Below are 20,167 nucleotides of genomic sequence, written 5' to 3' on the forward strand. Positions count from 1 at the left end.
TTATTTGACCTCTTGCACTCCAATATTTTTCAAAGATATTATCATGGTCAGCCACCGAAGCACAGATTTTGAGGTGTTCCGAATCCATTTCTTGGTTTGAGTTGCACAATGGACAGTTAGGGGACTGATATATTCCAATTCTATGCACGTGTTTGGCCAAACAATCATGGCCTGTTGCCAATTTAAATGCAGCTACAGACTATTTTCGTGGTAAATCGGGAATTAACTGTGGATTATGATGAAGAGAGTTCCATTTTTTCCCTTGAGATTGTGTTATCAAATTTTGTTTGTTGAAGTCTAAGTATGTAGATTTAATAAATCTTTTCACAGAGTAATATGTAGATTTAGTAACAGGTCTGTAAGTAGCAATGCTGCCCTTCTTTGCTAAAGCATCTGCATTCTCATTTCCCAGGATTCCACAATGGGATGGTATCCATTGGAATACAATTCTTTTATTGAGTGATATTAATTTTAGTTATTTCTGCTGTTTGAGATGAAGGTGTGTGTTTAGAGACTATTGATAGAATAGCTGCTTTGGAGTCTGACAATATAACTGCATTCTTAAATTTATTGATGTGGCATAGAAGATTCCTGAGACTTTCACTTATTGCAACGATTTCTCCATCAAATATTAATGTGTGATTAATATTAAGATATATTTACAGGAAAACATTCTTTATTTCATAAGCTAGCATATAGTTTTTTATACGTAATGTAAGATTTTATTTGTATGAATTTGCACTCTATAACGTAGTACCTCGTTTCACGTCATTTTTGCTGTACTGTAGTTTGAAGTCAAGACACTGCAGCTATCTATGAACGGTCTATGATACTTCTACAATGTTCTTTGAATGGTTGTATCTTCGACCATAGTCATTGCAGTCTTTACCATACTGTAGTGTAGGACTTAAACATTTAGCATAGTCGTTTAATATTTGAGGAGAAAAATTCGCTCCAGCGCCGGGGATTGAACCCAGGTCCTTGGTCCTACATACCAAGCGCTCTGACCACTGAGCTACGCCGAATTCAATCCACAGGACCGGATCGAACTCTCCTCCTTCAATGTTTCCCTTTGTGACCTGACTCCAAGTCAGACATATATATGTTGACTTACATGTCCAATGTCAACCGCCATTATATTAGGAGCACACTCAGCTGAGGGACTTGTTGGCCGGAAATCCGCAGTTATTATACACTGCTAGCTATGGAAATATTATAGGTTTATTAATTTGTCCTACAGAATATTCTCTGTAATATTGACATTTAATATTTGAGGAGAAAAATTCGCTCTGGCACCGGGGATCGAACCCGGGTCCTTGGTTCTACTTACAAGTCACTCGGCTGAATGTGCTCCTAGTATAATGGCAGTTGACATTGGACATATACGTCAACATATACAGAGCGTTCGCCTACGGTTGAGGCCAGGAAAGCGGCATGTACTGATACGCTGCTTTGTGCGCGCAGTTGTTGAGACATGCTCGACAATCAAGGTCGACAAGTTATCAGTTGTGAGCCAGATGTTGCAGTATTTAACACGTACAGTGCAGTTTCTTGACACAGTTGCGTAAATATTCAGCGTGTGTGTAAAATTTGTTAACAATGCAAAACGCAAAATTCACACTTGAACAAAGAGTTTTTATGTATGATGCATATGTGAAAACAGAGTCATGTAGAGAGGTGCGTAGGCAATTTGAAGTGCTCCAATTCAGGGTAGAGAAACTGTTAGACGTCTTGTTAACAAATTAAGGACAACAGGGTCGATAAATGCTACAATTCCTAAGCGAAAACGAAGAGTATTGACGGGAGAAAAAATTGATGAAATCAGTGCATCATTTACACGCTCTCCTAATAAATCTCTAAGACGTGTTTCACAGGAAGTTAGTGTTTCAAAAACATCAGTCTTTACTGCTGCTAAACTTTTAAAATTAAAACTCTACAGAGTATAGTATAGAAAGCGGAAGCTTATGGATAGACGATTCCCGCAAGCAACACTGCAGGCAGGCCGCTTTCCTGGCCCCACCTGTAGGCGAACACTCTGTATATGCCTAACTTGGAATCAGGCCACAAAGGGAAACACTGAAGGAGGAGAGTTCGATCCGGTGCTGTGGATTGAATTCGGCGTAGCTCAGTGATCAGAGCGCTTGGTTCATAGAACCAAGGACCCAGGTTCGGTCCCCGGCGCTAGAGCGAATTTTTCTCCTCAAATATTAATTGTCAATATTACAGAGAATATTGTGTAGGACAAATTAATAAATCTATAATATAATAATAATATTTACCATAGTGCTAAAAATATAAGTAACTTACTCTACATTTAGTTATACACAAATGTTTATTTTATTTTTGTTCCAATCAAATACGTGAATTTGTATAAGAGTTGAAGATATTTGGCACCAAATTATTACAAACAGTTATTTGAAGTTAAGTTATGTAACTAAGCCTCAGTTGATTGTTCTTGTAACGAAATAACATTCTCGTTATTAGGTACAGAAGCAATAAAATATCATTTTTATAATATCCAACAAGAATTGAAAGGCAGGCACATAAACATTAATAATTGTACTAGAGTTATGATTGATACTGATAGCAGTTAAAGTCGTATGCTCAGTGATTGTAAAAATTTGGACCCATATGTTCACATTTGATGTTTTAAGAAACTTTGGACATTTTGCTTTGTTACAATGCTAAAAAAATGTATCAGTGCCATATGATTTCTGCATAAATAACTTTATTCTTATTTCAGGTATTGCTGCATACATGACAGTAAATATATTAAAGATACCAACTCTTGAACTCCAGAACGTTGCTAAAGTACTTGACTGGATCTTCCTCTTGTTTCCACATTACTCTTTATGTGCTAGTGTACATGGTTTGTACACGAACTACGCTTACAACAAATTGTGTGCCTATGTGATGTTGATTCCGGGCATGTGTATCCGACCAAATGCATGCTGTAGAAGTAAGTTGAAAAAGAATCTTAAACATAATTTTATACTCAATATATTATAAATATCAGTGGTATTTGCTATTGTCTTATTTAACGATGATCTTCAACAACTGGGTAACATAGCATCAAAATCAAACTTCGGGTGACAATTCAACATTAATTTTGCCGAACACACCTATCGTATTTCATTGTTTTTATAACACCATTATGAGAAAAATAGCCATTAGTGTCTTATAGGATTCATTCTGATCTTACAAAATCACCAGTACGGCTATGGTAACAACATTTTTAATTTATATTTTACTCCTTTTCTGTATTATTTACTCCACTATATTTACTTACTGTATTTTATAAACTGGAAAATGTTAACAAATGCGTGAAAATTTTAAAGAAATAGATCAATAAAAGAGTAATTTCATTTTGTCAAATTAATAGCCTTTCGTTCAGGAATATGAGCTTCAAATGTATTTGTGTTAGATGTATTTTCTCGAAAGACTTTGAAGTTGGCGTCTGATTTAGTTACAAAAAATCATTGGTTTAAATTAATTTTTCTATTATCTTGTAGTTTATGCGTAATTTCTCATCACTTTACACAATATTGTTTTTCAGTTTTTATTATTTTTATTTTTTATTATTTTTATTTTTTACTTTTGTAATCTAGATAATATCATGGGAACTTTCCTTGGGATCATATTTCTTGTTTCTAGGTATGTTCGTAATTTTTCAGTCATTATTTCTGTAACTGAATTACCTACAGTAGAATTCTGAATGATCTAAACTGTCATATGTATAGAGAGAGACGGAAGTCGTAATAAGTGCTGTACCAGTATACCTTTTATCTTTCAATATTGTTTTCAGCTAACTGTCCAGAAAGTGGTTGCATAGCAAGAACTGACAACTATTTTGATTGGGAGGCACCAGGGATTGGACGAAATATTTTTTTCTTCGTACTAGATGGCATTGTCATCATTATAGTGCTGTTACTGCTGGAGTATAGAATCTTCGAGAGATTGATGTATTTCTTTCAGAAATCGGAGGTCAAAATTGGAACAGGTGAGATAAATAATGATATAATAATAAAATACACCGTTACATCTTTACGGGAAAATAAGGAGAAGAGAGAAATTCTTATAAATACATTGTATTAATATTATTATAAAGCAAAACATCTTTATAACAAACTTGTAAAAAATGTTGCACAATGTGAAATAATAAATTTCAGTTCTAATATTACCATTTACTTTTTAATATTGAAATTATCTAAAATTAATGCATTTTTAAAATCCAGTTCTGATTTCTTTGTTTCATTTAATGAATTGTTAAAAGCACATTTCATTGGGAAAGGAAATATGGCTTGAATAAAATATTAATATGTACCAATAAAATATTTCAAATATTTCACGAAGTAGTGTTCATTAAAGAGACAGTATGTGGTGTTAATTCATTTTAGATAGAGACACAGATGAAGGAGGCCTGGATAGTGATGTAGCAGCAGAGAAAACGAAGATGCGTTTAACTGAAGCTAGTCGCCTAATGGAGGATTATGACTTGGTGCTTAAGTAAGTAATGAAAGATAATTGAACATTCTTTTGTATTCCATGTTGAATCTTTCGTACACTACTTTTAACACTTGAATATTTTTTTTTTTATCCAATGCCACCAGGTTGTCTTTTCGACATTTCTGGTCTTCTCTCCTGGCCGTGGCTTAGTTGTAACCCACTTCTGAGGTTGGGGCACCTGGAAGGCGGAGTTACATTACCCCGATGATATGATAGGATGATTATGATAATGTAGTGCCAGGAGACGTCTTAAATCTAAACTTAACCTAAATTCCAGACCATGGACGAACACAGGAATAATCCCCTTTAAGGAAAAATTCCTGTGCTCTAACCGGGAATCGAACCCGGGACCTCATGAACTATAGCCAGAAGCTCTGACCACTAGACCATGAGGCTGGTCACACTTGAATATATATAATTGATTAAATGACGATCTTACTCGTGTTAATTATGTAAGCATGTGCGGCTTACAGCTGTTTCGATGTTACTTGACACCATCCTCATAGCCTTCTGTGTCTCGGCGCCATCTCAACTTCGCTGCCTGTTTTGTGGGTGCTTTCGTGTGATGAAGAGTTGTGTCAAATAGTGTGTGTGTTCTGAAATTGATCTGTGTGTTGAGAATTTGATTAGGGTGTGTTTTAGTGTGTCTATATATTTCATATTTTTCTAGTGTGTTGAGTTTTTGGTTTTTGGGTTGTATGTGTAGGATTTCCATGTCTGTATTTATGTTATTGTATGTGTGGTTAGCATTGGTTATGTGTTCGGTATATGTAGATGTAGTGTGTCCTCTGGTTATTGCTTTAATGTGTTCTTTGTATCTAGTTTGAAATGATCTGCCTGTCTGTCCAATGTAGAAACTGTCGCAACTATTGCATGTGAGTTTGTATATGCCTGTGTGGTTGTATTCAGAAAACAGAAATACAACATAGCATACAGAACAGAAAACACACTACAAAGACATCTCAACAGACAAACAACACAAATAAATACAACCACACAGGCGTATACGAACTCACATGCAATAGTTGCGACAGTTTCCACATTGGACAGACAGGCAGATCATTCCAAACTCTGTAAAAAGAACACATTAAAGCAATAACCAGGACACAATACATCTACATATGCCGAACACATAACCAATGCTAACCACACATACAGTAACATAAATACAGACATGGAAATCCTACACATACAACCCAAAAACCAAAAACTCAACACACTAGAACAATATGAAATATACAGACACACTAAAACGCACCCTAATCAAATTCTCAACACACAGATCAATTTCAGAACACACACACTATTTGACACAACTCTTCATCACACGAACGCACCTACACAACAGTCAGCGAAGTTGAGATGGCGCCGAGACACAGAAGGCTCTGAGGATGGTGTCAAGTAGCACTGAAACAGCTGTAAGCTGCACATGCTTACGTAATTAACACGAGTAAGATCGCCATGTAATCAATTATTCTTTTGTAGCTATTTATGCAATGATTACGAAATACTATGCTGTTTTTTTAATACCGGTATATAAAGTACTGTTACTGTAATAATAGTCTGCAATATTTATTAAAATTTATATTATTTAATTCTTCTTCACATGTATCAATTTTTACTGTAACAAAAAATGAATGCTTGTGCATCAAAGTTAATTTTCGTACTATTTTAAATCAGAAGGAGAGTAAACTAAATGTATTCACAGACTCTAAGTGTATGTCAAGGATAAAAAATGATTTATCCTGTTTTATTCTGTCGTAGGGATGTAACGAAATACTATGGAAAATTCCTGGCTGTAAATAAATTGTGTTTGGGAGTGAAGAAAGGTGAATGTTTTGGTTTGTTGGGTGTAAATGGTGCCGGCAAGACTACTACTTTCAAAATGATGACAGGAGATGTAAAACTTAGTGCAGGTGAAGGATATGTTGGTGGACTAAGTCTGAAGTCTGAAATGAAAAAGGTATGAAAATCGTTCATTTTTATTTTCAGTGTTCATAGTAGATTATAGAATCAAACCATTGAAGGTCATGAGTATGTTGATTAGAATGCTTATTTGAAAGAAGAATTTCATCGATGGTCTTAAGTGAAAGAAAATTGGAGGCAGCTATGGAGATAGGGAAAGAAAAAGTGAGAGAGCGGATGTTTTTATGGAATTCAAAACATCACGATTAACACTATCTAATATTAAACGTAAAGTTTTGTAGCAAGTTCAATGACGGTTGTAGAAATACATACCGTTATCAAATTTTATGTATTTAGTTGTAGTTTTGAAAATCACAACTATGTGAGCACAATTCAATTAATACATAAAATTTAATCCGGACAAATATGACTTTTCTTTCTGCAAAGGAATTTTACAATGTTGCATTTAAAGGACAAAAGACGAAACTGAAATTCTTTCAATCATTTATTATCATAATACATTGCTCTTAAACTGCAATATCTTAAATTGACTGAGCATATTGGCAATTAAATCAAAACATGCTATGAAATGTTTCATATAGTACAATTTTTAACTCGAAAAGGAAGCAAAGACATTTCATATAGTACAATTTTTATCTCGAAAGGGAAACAAAAACGAGCAAAATTATATTATACACTTTTGTTTGAAATATCTCAAAGAATAACCCCCTGAAATGAATAACATTACTTATGATTCACTCTATAAAGGCCTGCTTGAATTAAAAATTAAATACCGTATTATAAATAAATTTCTATATTGACAGTCAAAATGTTCATTATCACGACACAATTTTTTTGTTCTTTTGATCACCAGATGAATTTATCATTTATCACATCAACGGACGTGTATACATCACCAAACATCGTAAGATTGAGATTATCATACCCTTTTTATTGTGAATTTTATTTAATTTTCGTATTTCTTTTCTTTTTTATTATTATTTTATTACATTCCATTTTGTTATATTCTTCCTTAAGTTTTTCATGTTAACTATTTGTACTAAATGAATTGCTTTTACTATATTCCAATGTATTTTACTTCCTTTTTTCTATTTATGGTATTATTTTCATGTTGTTTAGTGTCGATTTTGTTGTGCTATTATTGTTTTTTTTTTTTGTAATATGTTAGTATTCTGTTCTTTAACTTTTTTGTTAAATTTTCACTGCTTGTATACTTTGTGACCTGGTAGAGTGTAAGAGAATAATGCCCTATGGTTTTAATTTTGCCAGTATAAATAAATGAATGAATGAATGAATGAATGAATGAATGAATGAATGAATGAATGAATGAATGAATGAATGAATGAATGAATGAATGAATGAATGAATGAATATTTAAATATTTAAATATTTAAATATTTAAATATTTAAATATTTAAATATTTAAATATTTAAATAAATAAATATTTAAATAAATACATACATACATACATACATACATACATACATAAATAAATAAATAAACAAATAAATAAATAAATAAATAAATAAATAAATAAATAATGTTGTTGTTGTTATTATTGTTGTTGTTGTTGTTGTTATTGTTATTGTTATTGTTATTGTTGTTATTGTTGTTGTTATTGTTATTATTATTGTTGTTGTTGTTGTTATTGTTATTATTATTAGTATTAGCATTATTATTATTATTATTATTATTATTACTATTATTATTATTACTATTATTATTACTACTACAATAATGTGTTGAAATCATATAATATAATAACGGGTACCATTCTAATAGATTTTATTCTTTATGCACAGGTACATCACTTAATTGGCTACTGTCCACAGTTTGATGCTGTTCTTGAAGACTTGACAGGGAAGGAAACACTCACAATGTTCTGTTTGTTAAGAGGGATACCAAGAACAAGATCACGTCTGATCATCAGTCAGTTAGCCGACGAACTACTTTTTAAAGAACACATTGACAAGAAAGTTAAGGAATACAGGTATTTAAAACATGTTTTATTTACAGTTGAAGAGTCCACTGCAAGAATGATGGATGTCATTTGGAATACATTTTGCAGGAGACGCAATTGAAAGTTTGAAATGCTTAGCACTCAAAGCTTAACTGAGATTTTCCGATCATTACTGGACAATGACTATCAGTGTTAATGCCATATAACTCTCTATGTACATTCTATATGTCTTAAGCTATGCATTGACAGTCTTGGTTCATTTTCGACAAGAAAGTGGACTCTTCAGTTGTAAAATTTCTCAATCTCATTGTTTACCGGTATCTCAAAAGAAATACCCTTCAATTCTACAGACACAATCACAATAGTTGCAGTCTATCTGATTTGATATCTTAAAAACAAGTTACAAGACCAATATTCCTCTTATTGAGGTTTTGGCTGATACGTACATCTATTATCAGACAGTACATCTCTTTTGACGATGTGTGTCAGAGGAAGAACAATATTGTTTGTATAAATCTGAAGTCAGACTAATGTAACATGTATCTAATATGTCAAGATGTAATAGTTACGGTTGTAACCTAAAATTTAATCCGGAAGTGTATAGAAGAAATGACTGAATCTGTGACAAGATTACATGTAGGCCTATGCATTTTTGAGGAGAATGTTCGTGGTTAGAAGACAGTGTTAAAGATCTGGTGAATCTTGGTGAAAGCAAATAAAAAGCAGGAAAATTCTAAGGAAAAAATACGGTACCTAGTTGAGTTGAAATCAGTTTCCTTGTTGTGAGATTTATTTCTTTTGTAACAAATATTACTTATTTATCCTTCTCTCTTTAAATTCTGTCACACACAGGTGGTTGTCAACGCACAGCTTGCATGTATTTCAATGTCTTGCTGTAACTGATCAATCACATCCATTTCGCTGTTTGTTACACTGACTCTTACTTTCTTTTTTCTAGTGGTGGAAACAAACGCAAACTTAGCACAGCAGTAGCGCTCATTGGGGATCCTCCTGTGGTATATTTGGATGAACCAACCACAGGAATGGATCCTGCAGCTAAAAGACATCTCTGGAACGTGATCTGCAAAGTAAGGGACAGTGGAAAATGCATCATTCTCACTTCTCACAGGCAAGTCTAAAGATAATTAGTAAAAGAAATTGTGTTAAAATTTTGTTCCTTGATACCATGCCTTGATATATTGATAACACGGTATCGGAAGGAGTATATTAATCATATTATTAAGAAGATAATTCAGCAGGAAGCCTACTTGCCGTGTATATACATCTCACCTGATGGTTATGTACAAACTTTCTTATATAAACTTGAAGTTCTGATAAGTAAACTAAAAAACAAAAACAAACTTCTAGTTTTGATTGATTGGATTGATTGATTGGATTGATTGATTGATTGGATTGATTGGTTGGTTGATTGATTGATTGGATTGATTGATTGGATTGATTGATTGATTGATTGATTGATTGATTGATTGATTGATCGATCGATCGATCATTTGTTTGTCATCAAATAAACATGAGTAAATAAAATTTCTAGCCTGATACTCAGCTTTTGCATCATAACTCTCTTTCCCTATCTCAAGAGATAGTATTAAACATTTTCAATTATAATTTCGATTGAAATCAGTAAGTAGCCTATATGATGAAATTCAAAAATATTGTAATAAAACTAAGGAAAGTAGAACTGTGATACAGATTAAAATTATATTAATTACAGACATATTTTTCCCAAATAAAAGAAAATAATTGTATAGAAAGCATGGAAAAACACTTATTATACGATTAGTATTTTAACTGAAATATAATACAAGTATACCGGTAATAGTTCTATTGGAGGAAGACAATAAAAATTTACGCTGGGACTAATTCCTGCTGTTCTAGAACTAATGATACAAATTAAAAGCGTTAATAATTAATACATACCTTAGAAATATTTCGTAAAATTTTCTCTGATGTTTTGCTGTCGTAAGCTATAATCAGTATTTTTTCAAATAGAGTGTAATAATTATTATTATTTAATGTATTAGGTTCTCTTAATGCATAGGTATGCACTTTGAAATTCAATAATTTAATAAATAAAATCTCTACTCAATTGTTTCAGTATGGAAGAGTGTGAAGCTCTGTGTACACGTCTAGCAATCATGGTAAATGGTCAGTTTAAGTGTATTGGTTCCACACAACATCTCAAAAATAAATTTGCGAAGGGTTACACGCTCATTGTAAAAGTCAAGAAAACTCCAGTCTCGCCAGCCAATGGCAATGCCTCAAATAACCATGTACTGTCCAGAGATAACGAAGCATATGATCTGCAACCTGTCAAGGAATTCATTGCAAGAAGCTTCCCTGGTAAGTGTTGCACGCTCTTAGTACTGTACTTATTTTAGCTATGTCATATGTGCCTGCTATAATATTATTTCGAAACACTACAGTCCTTACATTAGACATAGTCCATCTATTGCTTGTTTGCACTTTTCCTAAGGTCATGTTGCGATGTTAACTCCAACTTATTAATTGCTTCGTCTTGACATACTGAAGATGATCGGAATACAATGATTTACTGTATTAAAATTCTTACAATAAGTGAAGACCCATCTGTGTGCATGACTTAATGCCACGCAAGTCCTGAAAAGGACAAAAAGCCCATATCTCGAGGATACGAGGATAAAATGCTTAAGAATGAAAAGAAAATAAAAAGAAGAAAAGGATTTATTATAGTAGATGAATATGTCTTTAAATTAATATTAAATGATTATTTTTGAAGTATCCACGACTTCCTCTCGTATATTAATGTATGTTGTTGTTTTCTAATGCCAGGCGTTTGACAATAAAGTCATTTGATCTCTTGCACTCCAATATTTTTCAAATATATTGTCATGGTCAGCCACAGAAGCACAGATTTTGAGATGTTCTGAATCCATTTCTTGATTTGAACATTAATATATAATTTCGGAATATGTATGATAAGACTTTCTTGTGTTAAATTTTAACATACCTTGTTTACATGTTTCGACCTTTTATAGGTCATCCTCAGAACTGGTCGTTGTTGGTCTTTGCGCCTCTTGTTTTGTTTCCTGTGAGGGTGTGTTCGTGTGGTATAATGTAGAGTCACAGAGTGTTTGTGTTCTGAAATTAGTTGTGTGTTGAGAATTTCGTTGGGGTGTGTTTTCGTGTGTCTGTTGTGTAATCAAGATGTTGTTGTTGTGTTGTTGTTTTCTAATGCCAGACGTTTGACAATAAAGTCATTTGACCTCTTGCACTCCAATATTTTTCAAAGATATTATCATGACCAGCCAATGAAGCACAGATTTTGAGGTGTTCCGAATCCATTTCTTGGTTAATGTTAATCAAGATGTATAATATATAATATAATGATATTTCGTTACTTTATTATAGGAGCTATCCAGATGGAGGAGTACCAGGGTCTTCTAACATACTGCATTAGCAATCCCACAATAACGTGGTCTAAGATGTTTGGGATAATGGAAAAAGCGAAACGTGAGCTCAACATTGAAGACTACTCTCTAGGACAAACCAGCTTAGAACAAGTTAGTATATTACTAAACAATTTTTTGTATGTATAGGTATATTAATAATCATAACTACCACTAGTAGCTAACTTTTAACGTGAAAAAACAATTTAAAAATTTAGAATATTGTACCTCTAAAAATTGTAAATTTTAAATTCTGACATTACACTCTTTCTTGCTCTGATTTGAACATCTATGCAATGTCGAGTCGATTGAATACTTGAGATATGTTACATGATAAATAATGTAGAAAATTTCTTAATACCATATTTACTCAATTATAACACACTATCAAATATAACGTTTCTCTCAATTTTGATAGCACTATATTAAAAAGTTATATAGTGTAATAGAACACAATTTTGTGCATTTCGGACATGTGAAATTTCCTTGTATGAGATTAAACTCGTATACATAAATGAGAACTGTTTTCACAACTTTATTATTATTTAATATTGTGAATGAAAATGAGGTGCTCGAGGAACTAGCTAAGAAATGTAGAAGATTGATATGTACTGTCTTCGGATTAAAATTTTGATAAATTAAAAATTAACAACATATGTCTACGCAGCATAATAGCGTGTGCAGAATTTTGTCAAGGGGGGGGATCATTATTAGATTTCTTTTACTATTTACATTACTGGTATTTTAAATTTTGTGTATTATTATTATTATTATTATTATTATTATTATTATTATTATTCTTTTTACGGTATATTCATTAATATTATTATTCTTTTTACGGTATATTCATTAATATTATTTTATATTCTAATAGAACATATTCATGAGCATCCTCATAAAGTCTTTGAAACGTATTTTTTTCACAGCCATCCAATTTTTAACAAATTTTAAGTTCTGTTTAATCTTGCATAAAAAAGTTTTTGTCGTTATCACACTTACATAAGTTTATACTAAAAATATGAACTGTCAAATGCACAAAACATGAAATGAAAGTTTCACAATGAAGTCAGAACTCTAACAAACGGATGAATACCACTCTTAAAATGAGTTTAAAATCGACAATGCACAATATTTAACTGCCAATATGTTTCACAAGTTCAATTTCATAATGTGTTGGCTTCATTTTATTACAAGGTCGGTACTAGGTGGTAGGTCTCTCTTTAATGAAGAAGCATTGTTATAATTTCAACATGCCACAGCACCAAGCAGGGGCAGGAGGACTATGCCTTATGTCGATGTAGATTTCGTTTCTCTGACAGTGAAAAATGATTATGGATAAAAAAAATACACATCAAAATGTCATTTTTTTTTAAGTTCAAGGAGGGGGGATTCAAACCCGGTAACTCCCCCTTGTGTATGTCCTTGACGCAACGCACAATAAGCTGTATGTGAAGTGAAAGATAAACTCAAAATGGCTTTTATGGTATTGGCATGTTGTGACAACACATTGCACATGTGCATAACTGCATTGCTGCCGATGCTGCATTTGTGGTCATGAGACTTCACAGCAAATGGTTTTTTGTGTGCTTCAGTTAGGGACCTATTTAGTCCAATAGAAGTTCTGTTTCATTCAAACTGTAATTATAAGTAATAAAACATTAAAGTTTTGTATTATCGGTTTTTTTTTTTGGAAGGGGGGGAATGTTCAAAACCCCCAGAACCAAATTTGACTGCACCACTGATATAATGGAGTTTGCACTAGAGCACACCTGCACAAACAGCGCTCAACGAGCGCGTGCGTCCCTTCAGAGCGGGAGAGCCGTGTTTACCGCTTGCCGAAACAGAGAGAAAGATAAGTCAGAATGACCTAGACTTGCTATAGGTAGAGGAGAGGGAAACGACCACTCGGTTATCTAGTGGAGTGCAGTGTGTAGACCTATTCTCAGTAACTGTTTCACGTTGCTTACCTACTGCTACAGTACAGTATGGAGGAATCTAAAAGATGGAACATAACATTTAACGATTTACAGCTCGAACTTATTGATCTTCAATGTGATCTAAGGGCTAAAGATCGTTTGAACAATACTACTAGCCTGATTGAGTTTTACAAGACTAAACATTAGCAATAATATCCACGACTACACAGGCTGGCTGTGAAAATGATTGCTATGTTTGGCTCAACATTTATATTTGTGAGCAACTGTTTTCTATAATCAACTTTAATAAAGGCAGACATCGAACATCTGTAACTGATGTTTCATTACGATCAGTAGGCTACTGTTCCTTTCAGCTGCCAACAGCAGAAAACCTCGTTTTGATGTACTGATAAATAAAAATATAACAAAATTATGTTGTACATTTAAGTAGCTATAGAATTTCTATTATTTCTGTAAAATAAATATTTCTTTATTAATTAATAATAGTCCAAGATAGTTTTGCAAACACTGAACGGGAATTCATTTCATAAACACTTGTAATAATACTTCTTTTTGTGTATATTTTGTACGAGATCACCCCAGCGAATAGGGATTATAAAGAATGGACACTTCGCGTCGGTACCTTTGATGTAGCCGGACTGATTTCAGTGACCTTCAAGCCAGCTAAAGCGTGAGATTCTGCTTTCTCCCTAGAGTTGGCGCTGACATCACACCAGCTAGCAGTCGACACAGCGGAAATATAACACATATAATTAATACATCTAGGTACATTATGTACTCAAATAAAATAAATTGGATCCATAAAATAATAAATCCGTCATTAACTGTAATGTCTAGACTCTAGAGTTCCTTTATAATGAGAGTTGAGACGTTGACCCCAACAACAATTAAAATATGTAATGATTTGATAGCACTGAAAATGGAAAAACAAAACTCTTATGAGAAGTAAAACCATATAATTATATTATATACAAATATTAAACCAATTTGATACATAATTTTATAATGTGTTATATTATTTTATAATATAATGTATTATATCTGAAATATAAAAAAAATATTATTACAACTGGTTCGTCACTGAGAAATAAAGAAAAGCTGTTAACTTGAATTTATTTGAAGCAAAGCGTTACTGGATTATGCAATAAGGTAGGCGATGTTTGAATCCTGTGTCTCAACTCTATTCTCAATTCTTATCTTAGCCTATGCTCGATTACACTAACCTCTAGCGCTTGAAAGTAGAACTAAACACTGATGCACAGAGAAACAAAACACAGGAAAATTCGCTCAGTGTCCATTCTTTATAATCCCTATTCGCTGATCATCCTTTCTTTCAGTCCACCCTTATACAGAGCGCAGCTAATATCTGCATTCCACTAATGAGCTGTGAGCCGGCTCGGAGAGTGCAAACCTTGTGCAGGCCTGCACTAGAGTATACTGGGTGTTCAGTTCAAAATGTGTCATGGCTCGCTGTATGCCGTCATGTGGCTAGCCAATGAGCCTAGAGAATTCAATCTTCCTACACTTCCACAGAGGTGTATAACCTATGAGGCAGAGAAGTTGCCTAGCAAGTACGGCGTTCATTCTGAAGAGTATGTACCGATACGCACGGTAACGCCGGTAGTGGCAGGAATGTGAACTGTTTGGAAATACGTACTGTCGGGATATGGGGAGAGGGTTAAGACGATTACTTACGTATTTGTTGACATTAACTTTGATGGTCAACATGGACACGGAGCATTTGATTTGTGTTGTGGAATATTACCGTACGCAACCGATGATAACAAATACCCTGCGTACGACTTGCCAGCGCAAAACACAGTTCGAAAGAAGTTATGGTAGCACACAGACAGTACAGACCGCCATCTGTTGCTATGACGTTCAAGTTATACCGTACACATTCTCAAGTTCAGATTGAAGAACGCCTTAAATAATAGGCAACTTCTCTAACATATAAGCTGAAACTCGCTTCAAATCGGTGACCCAACAACAGTGACGTCATGACACACTTTGAAATGAACATCCAGTATAAGGGAGACAATGTATTCATGTTGCGAAAAAAAATTATCAAAAGCACATTCATTTAGTTTATTTCGTAAATGAAATTTCGAATTAGAAAACAGACCTAAGTTTTGATATTTTAGTTCCATTGTCTTACAAAAGCACTTAATTTAACAGACATATTAATATATTACACTATTTTCTTTACAGGTTTTTCTAACGTTTACAAAGAAGCAAAGAGAAGACTGAGTTGTAAATGAGCACTCACTGTAATATTGTGATAACAATGAGAAGGCACATTGATGTGGATTTTGCAGATTTTCCTGCATTAGTTACTGGTTCTCAAGCAGCACTGCAGTTGACGTTGTTTTCTCGAAGAGTTTGTTGTGTAAGCACAATAAACACATCACTTAAATGTCGTTTGTATTCTTTAAGAGAAGACAACTGGCAGTTGAAGAGTTCCTCTTAATGTGCCATACATTAGTAAATCATCCCTTGTTGGTGAATTTGATCTGACTGTAAGCAATGCTTGTTTGAAAGACTTCTCAACAGACCTGGGTCATGTGAATAATAATCACAGTACCAAGTGACGATATATTTTAATATCTAGGAGAGAGAAGATATTATTAGTTGAAGTTATAAATTATTCTACGAGAGAATTCTAAGAATTCTTGAAGATGTGATATCCATACCAGTAGAAACTCATAAGAAGATTGTGCATAAACTTGAAGGAACATTCTTGCGAAAAGATCTTGACATGTGATAACAACATTGGGACCATATAAATAAATAAAAGTTTTTAAATTAATTTTATAATCGTAAACAGTATTATTTCCTCACTTCTAAACTGAACTATTACTTAAGATCTCAATTGTTGTTAATGCCATGTTGCAGAGGAATGAACGTTTTTTTTCTCTGAATTTATTTGGGATATTACCTTCTGCACAGTGTTTTACTACTTTATTGTTATTCAACAGTTTTATGGTAATTAGGTTGCATTTGGAATTAATCAAAGAAATTTGAGAAATTTGACATGGTACGAAATTTTCTTCAGTGAAAGTAAAAATAGTGAAGTGTTCTTAAAGACTGAATAGAATGAAGTAATGTGACAATAACAATTTAAGAAGTATATCGTGAGTTTTCGTAAAAGTGAAGTTAAGAGTAGATGAAACATCTAAGTCATACACACGTCGTGAAATTAATTATTTTAAAGAACAAGTGAAAATACAAAGAAATTAAAGTAACTCGTGTTAATTTATAGCTGCTACAGAGACATTTTAAAGAATAAAAATGAAAGCTGCAGAATGAATGCAGAATAGACATTAGTAGTTCTACAGTGTTCCTCAGATGAGCAAAATACCAAAAATTACATACCATACGGTAGCTAATATATTGTACAGATAGCAACTGCGGGTTACGGCTTTCTTGAAGTCTCCCACAAGTGAAAATATATATTAGCAGAAAGCGCTCAGTCATTTTAAAACTACTTATTACTTAGTTAAGCGTTATGCTGTGAAATCATATCTTTGTGTATTTTCTGTTTAACTTATTTATTTTATTATAAAATAGGATATGTTACCAAACTTTCGTATGACATTAATATTCGTAATATTTTGTATAATACAGGAATTCTTACTATTTATTTTAGATCAGATAATTAAATTACGACACATGTGAATAATATTGCTTATATTTTGATGATATTTGTGGTTTGAAAAGTTTGTCAAGAAAATAAACAATTTATATTTCTTAGAGTATCGTAATTAATACCTGTTTCAATCAGAAAATATTTATATGTAATTATTTTAAATTCACAGAAAAAACAATGCAAGGTGTTTCCTTTATCATGAAAATTAGCAGTACACAGATTTTCGGGAACGACAACAGTTCAGATGTACAAAGCATTTTGAGACAAAATATCTTACTAATCCACAGTGGGTCAAATTACGAATCTTGCTGGACAAAAGTAGTTTTCTTAATCTTTAAAAAATTATGATTTCATAAGTAACTGTTTCTAAATTCCCTGCACTAGAAAAGCATCTCGGTGCGTTATTGACAACACAGCACAGCCCTCGATCTGAGGTATCTCTGCACGCATTGTTTACAACATAATGAAAGTTTTTACATAAAAAGTATATGCTATCTGTAACTTCTGTACAAAGTTTCATGAAAATATGTTTGGTAGAAGAAAAGTTATTTTGTCCAAAACCATCCCCTATAAAGGGGTAGTTCCTCTTACACAAACGTAATGAGTTTTTACATAAAAAAATATGCTACCTATAACTCCTGTGTACAATTTCATGAAAATCTGTTGGATAGAATACAAGTAATTAATTTTGTCCAGCTAGATTTGCATTTTGACTCACTGTGCACTCTCTCAGAAACTACGATATTTTTTCTTCATTAATTGAGTACCAAGAGTCAGTATTTTAAAACTATAATAGTAAATTTAGAATCGAGCAGATCACAGTATCTTTAATAATGAAGAGTCTCAAGGGAAATTTACACAGTTCCAGAATAACAGTTTCATAAATATTCAAATCATACACATTTTCGGAGTGTGCTCTGATACAATTAAAACTACGTATAAAGTTATTGCAGATAACAAATATTAACACAAATACAAAATAAACCAAACAATAAAATGAGGAATTTTATTTAAAATACCAGAATAGCATAAAAAAGAAATTAAAACTAATGATGATTAATATATCGAAAAGTGCAATTCACAGGTGAAAATAAAATTAAAAAATTATGAATATCCTATATTTTATACAGGATTCAAATAATTATGAATATAGGTAAACAAGTTCCTGTTATTCTGTTGCATATACACTGTCAAAGAGTTAGAACAAAACTGCTCAAATAGGTATTATAATCATACATTTCAATTCCATATTATTTCACTTCACACAGTAACATGTACTTCAACAGATGATAGTAACTTAGATTACTTACGTGATTTATGTAATTTTTAACTTCGGAATAAACTTTTCATATAAAAATTTCGTCAAAATAATTAATTAAAAATGTGTAATTACAAAATTCATGATTTAAATATTGTTTCCATACTCCTACTTTTTTTTTAGATCACGCCTTAAGAAGATGAATTTTTCTATAAAAAGGTATAACAGGTGATACTTCTTAACAAAACTCAACTTACAGTAGACGTACCTGTTCTTAGTGAATTGCAGATACCACAGCTCCAGTGGTTAGTGCCACAGAGTTAGGTAAGGAATAGATGAAACTCCTCAGCTCCAACAAAGGAAAGGAAATCCTGACATAAAATCCTGGGGGTTGTTTGAAAGAGTGGATAACTCACCAGCAGAAAACTAGGTATTGATATTTCCTAGAAGAATTCGCTGGTTGGATTATAAAGAGATGACGAAAAAAGGTACCGTACGTAAAATAAGTATACCTGTATATCAGAAAATTGAAACTTAATATTTATGATTGTAACCTCAGATACCAGAAAAGCAGTCAGCAGGGATTCACTCATTCCTAGTTTTCTGCCCAAGAGTAGGTCTTTCATTGCAAACCCAGCATTCTACAATATTTCCTATTTTCTGCCTTCCTTTTAGTCTTCACATATGATCCATATACAGTATCTTAATGTCATCTACACGTCTATCATCTGATTTCTTTTTCTGTCCGAACTTTTCTTCAGTTCACCATTCCTTCCAGTGCATCCTTCAGTAGGCAGTTTCTTCTCAGCCAGTGACCCAGCCAATTCCTTTTTCTCTTCCTGATCAGTTTCAGTATCATTCTTTCTTAACCCACTCTTTCCAACACAACTTCATTTTTTATTCTGTCTGTACATTTCATATACTCTATTCTTCTCTGTATCCACATTTCAAATGCTTCCAGTTGCTCCTCTTCACTTCGTCGTAATGTCCATGTTTCTGCCCCATACAATCCCACACTCCATACAGAGAACTTCATTAGTCTCTTCCTTAATTCTTTTCCCAGAGGTCCACAGATGCCCTTTTTCTATTAAAAGCTTCCTTTGCCATAGCTATCCTCCTTTTGACTTTCTGGCAGCAGCTCATGTTACTGTTTATAGTACACCCCAAGTACTGGTACTTGAAGCTGTCCACTTGTTCCACTACCTCATTTCGAATTCGCACACTCACCTTCTTTATTTTTTTCTGATAACCAAGGTCCTCGTCTTGTTTGAATTTATCTACATCTCATACTGCTCACAGTTGTCATTTAGCTCCAGTTTTGTAGGGATTGTGAACATAAAACGAAAAAAAAATCCGTGCAAATAAAAATAAACAACTTACCAAGGACACCCGAAAGATTTATACAACTATAATGAAATACAAACCAAAAAATAAAAATTATGTCAGATCATGAAAGCATTAGGAGAATCAATTTGAAGCCTTGT

General features: G+C 33.0%; 1 protein-coding gene across 8 annotated transcripts in view; it reads left to right on the forward strand.

The window, feature by feature from the left end:
- Positions 1–17,529, forward strand: part of LOC138701890 (phospholipid-transporting ATPase ABCA3-like) — a 196,313-nt gene extending 178,784 nt beyond the window's left edge. For all 8 annotated transcript variants that reach the window (XM_069829239.1, XM_069829240.1, XM_069829242.1 and 5 more), the window contains 9 exons: positions 2,744–2,959; positions 3,806–4,000; positions 4,398–4,506; positions 6,271–6,469; positions 8,236–8,423; positions 9,352–9,522; positions 10,510–10,754; positions 11,802–11,953; positions 15,988–17,529. In XM_069829239.1, coding sequence (XP_069685340.1) covers positions 2,744–2,959; positions 3,806–4,000; positions 4,398–4,506; positions 6,271–6,469; positions 8,236–8,423; positions 9,352–9,522; positions 10,510–10,754; positions 11,802–11,953; positions 15,988–16,026 — 1,514 coding nt within the window. In that variant the 3' untranslated portion in view covers positions 16,027–17,529. The remainder of the gene's footprint in view (positions 1–2,743; positions 2,960–3,805; positions 4,001–4,397; positions 4,507–6,270; positions 6,470–8,235; positions 8,424–9,351; positions 9,523–10,509; positions 10,755–11,801; positions 11,954–15,987) is intronic.
- The last annotated feature ends 2,638 nt before the right edge of the window (positions 17,530–20,167 follow it).

This window comes from Periplaneta americana, chromosome 6 (genome assembly GCF_040183065.1).
Source record: "Periplaneta americana isolate PAMFEO1 chromosome 6, P.americana_PAMFEO1_priV1, whole genome shotgun sequence".
NCBI lineage: Eukaryota > Metazoa > Arthropoda > Insecta > Blattodea > Blattidae > Periplaneta > Periplaneta americana.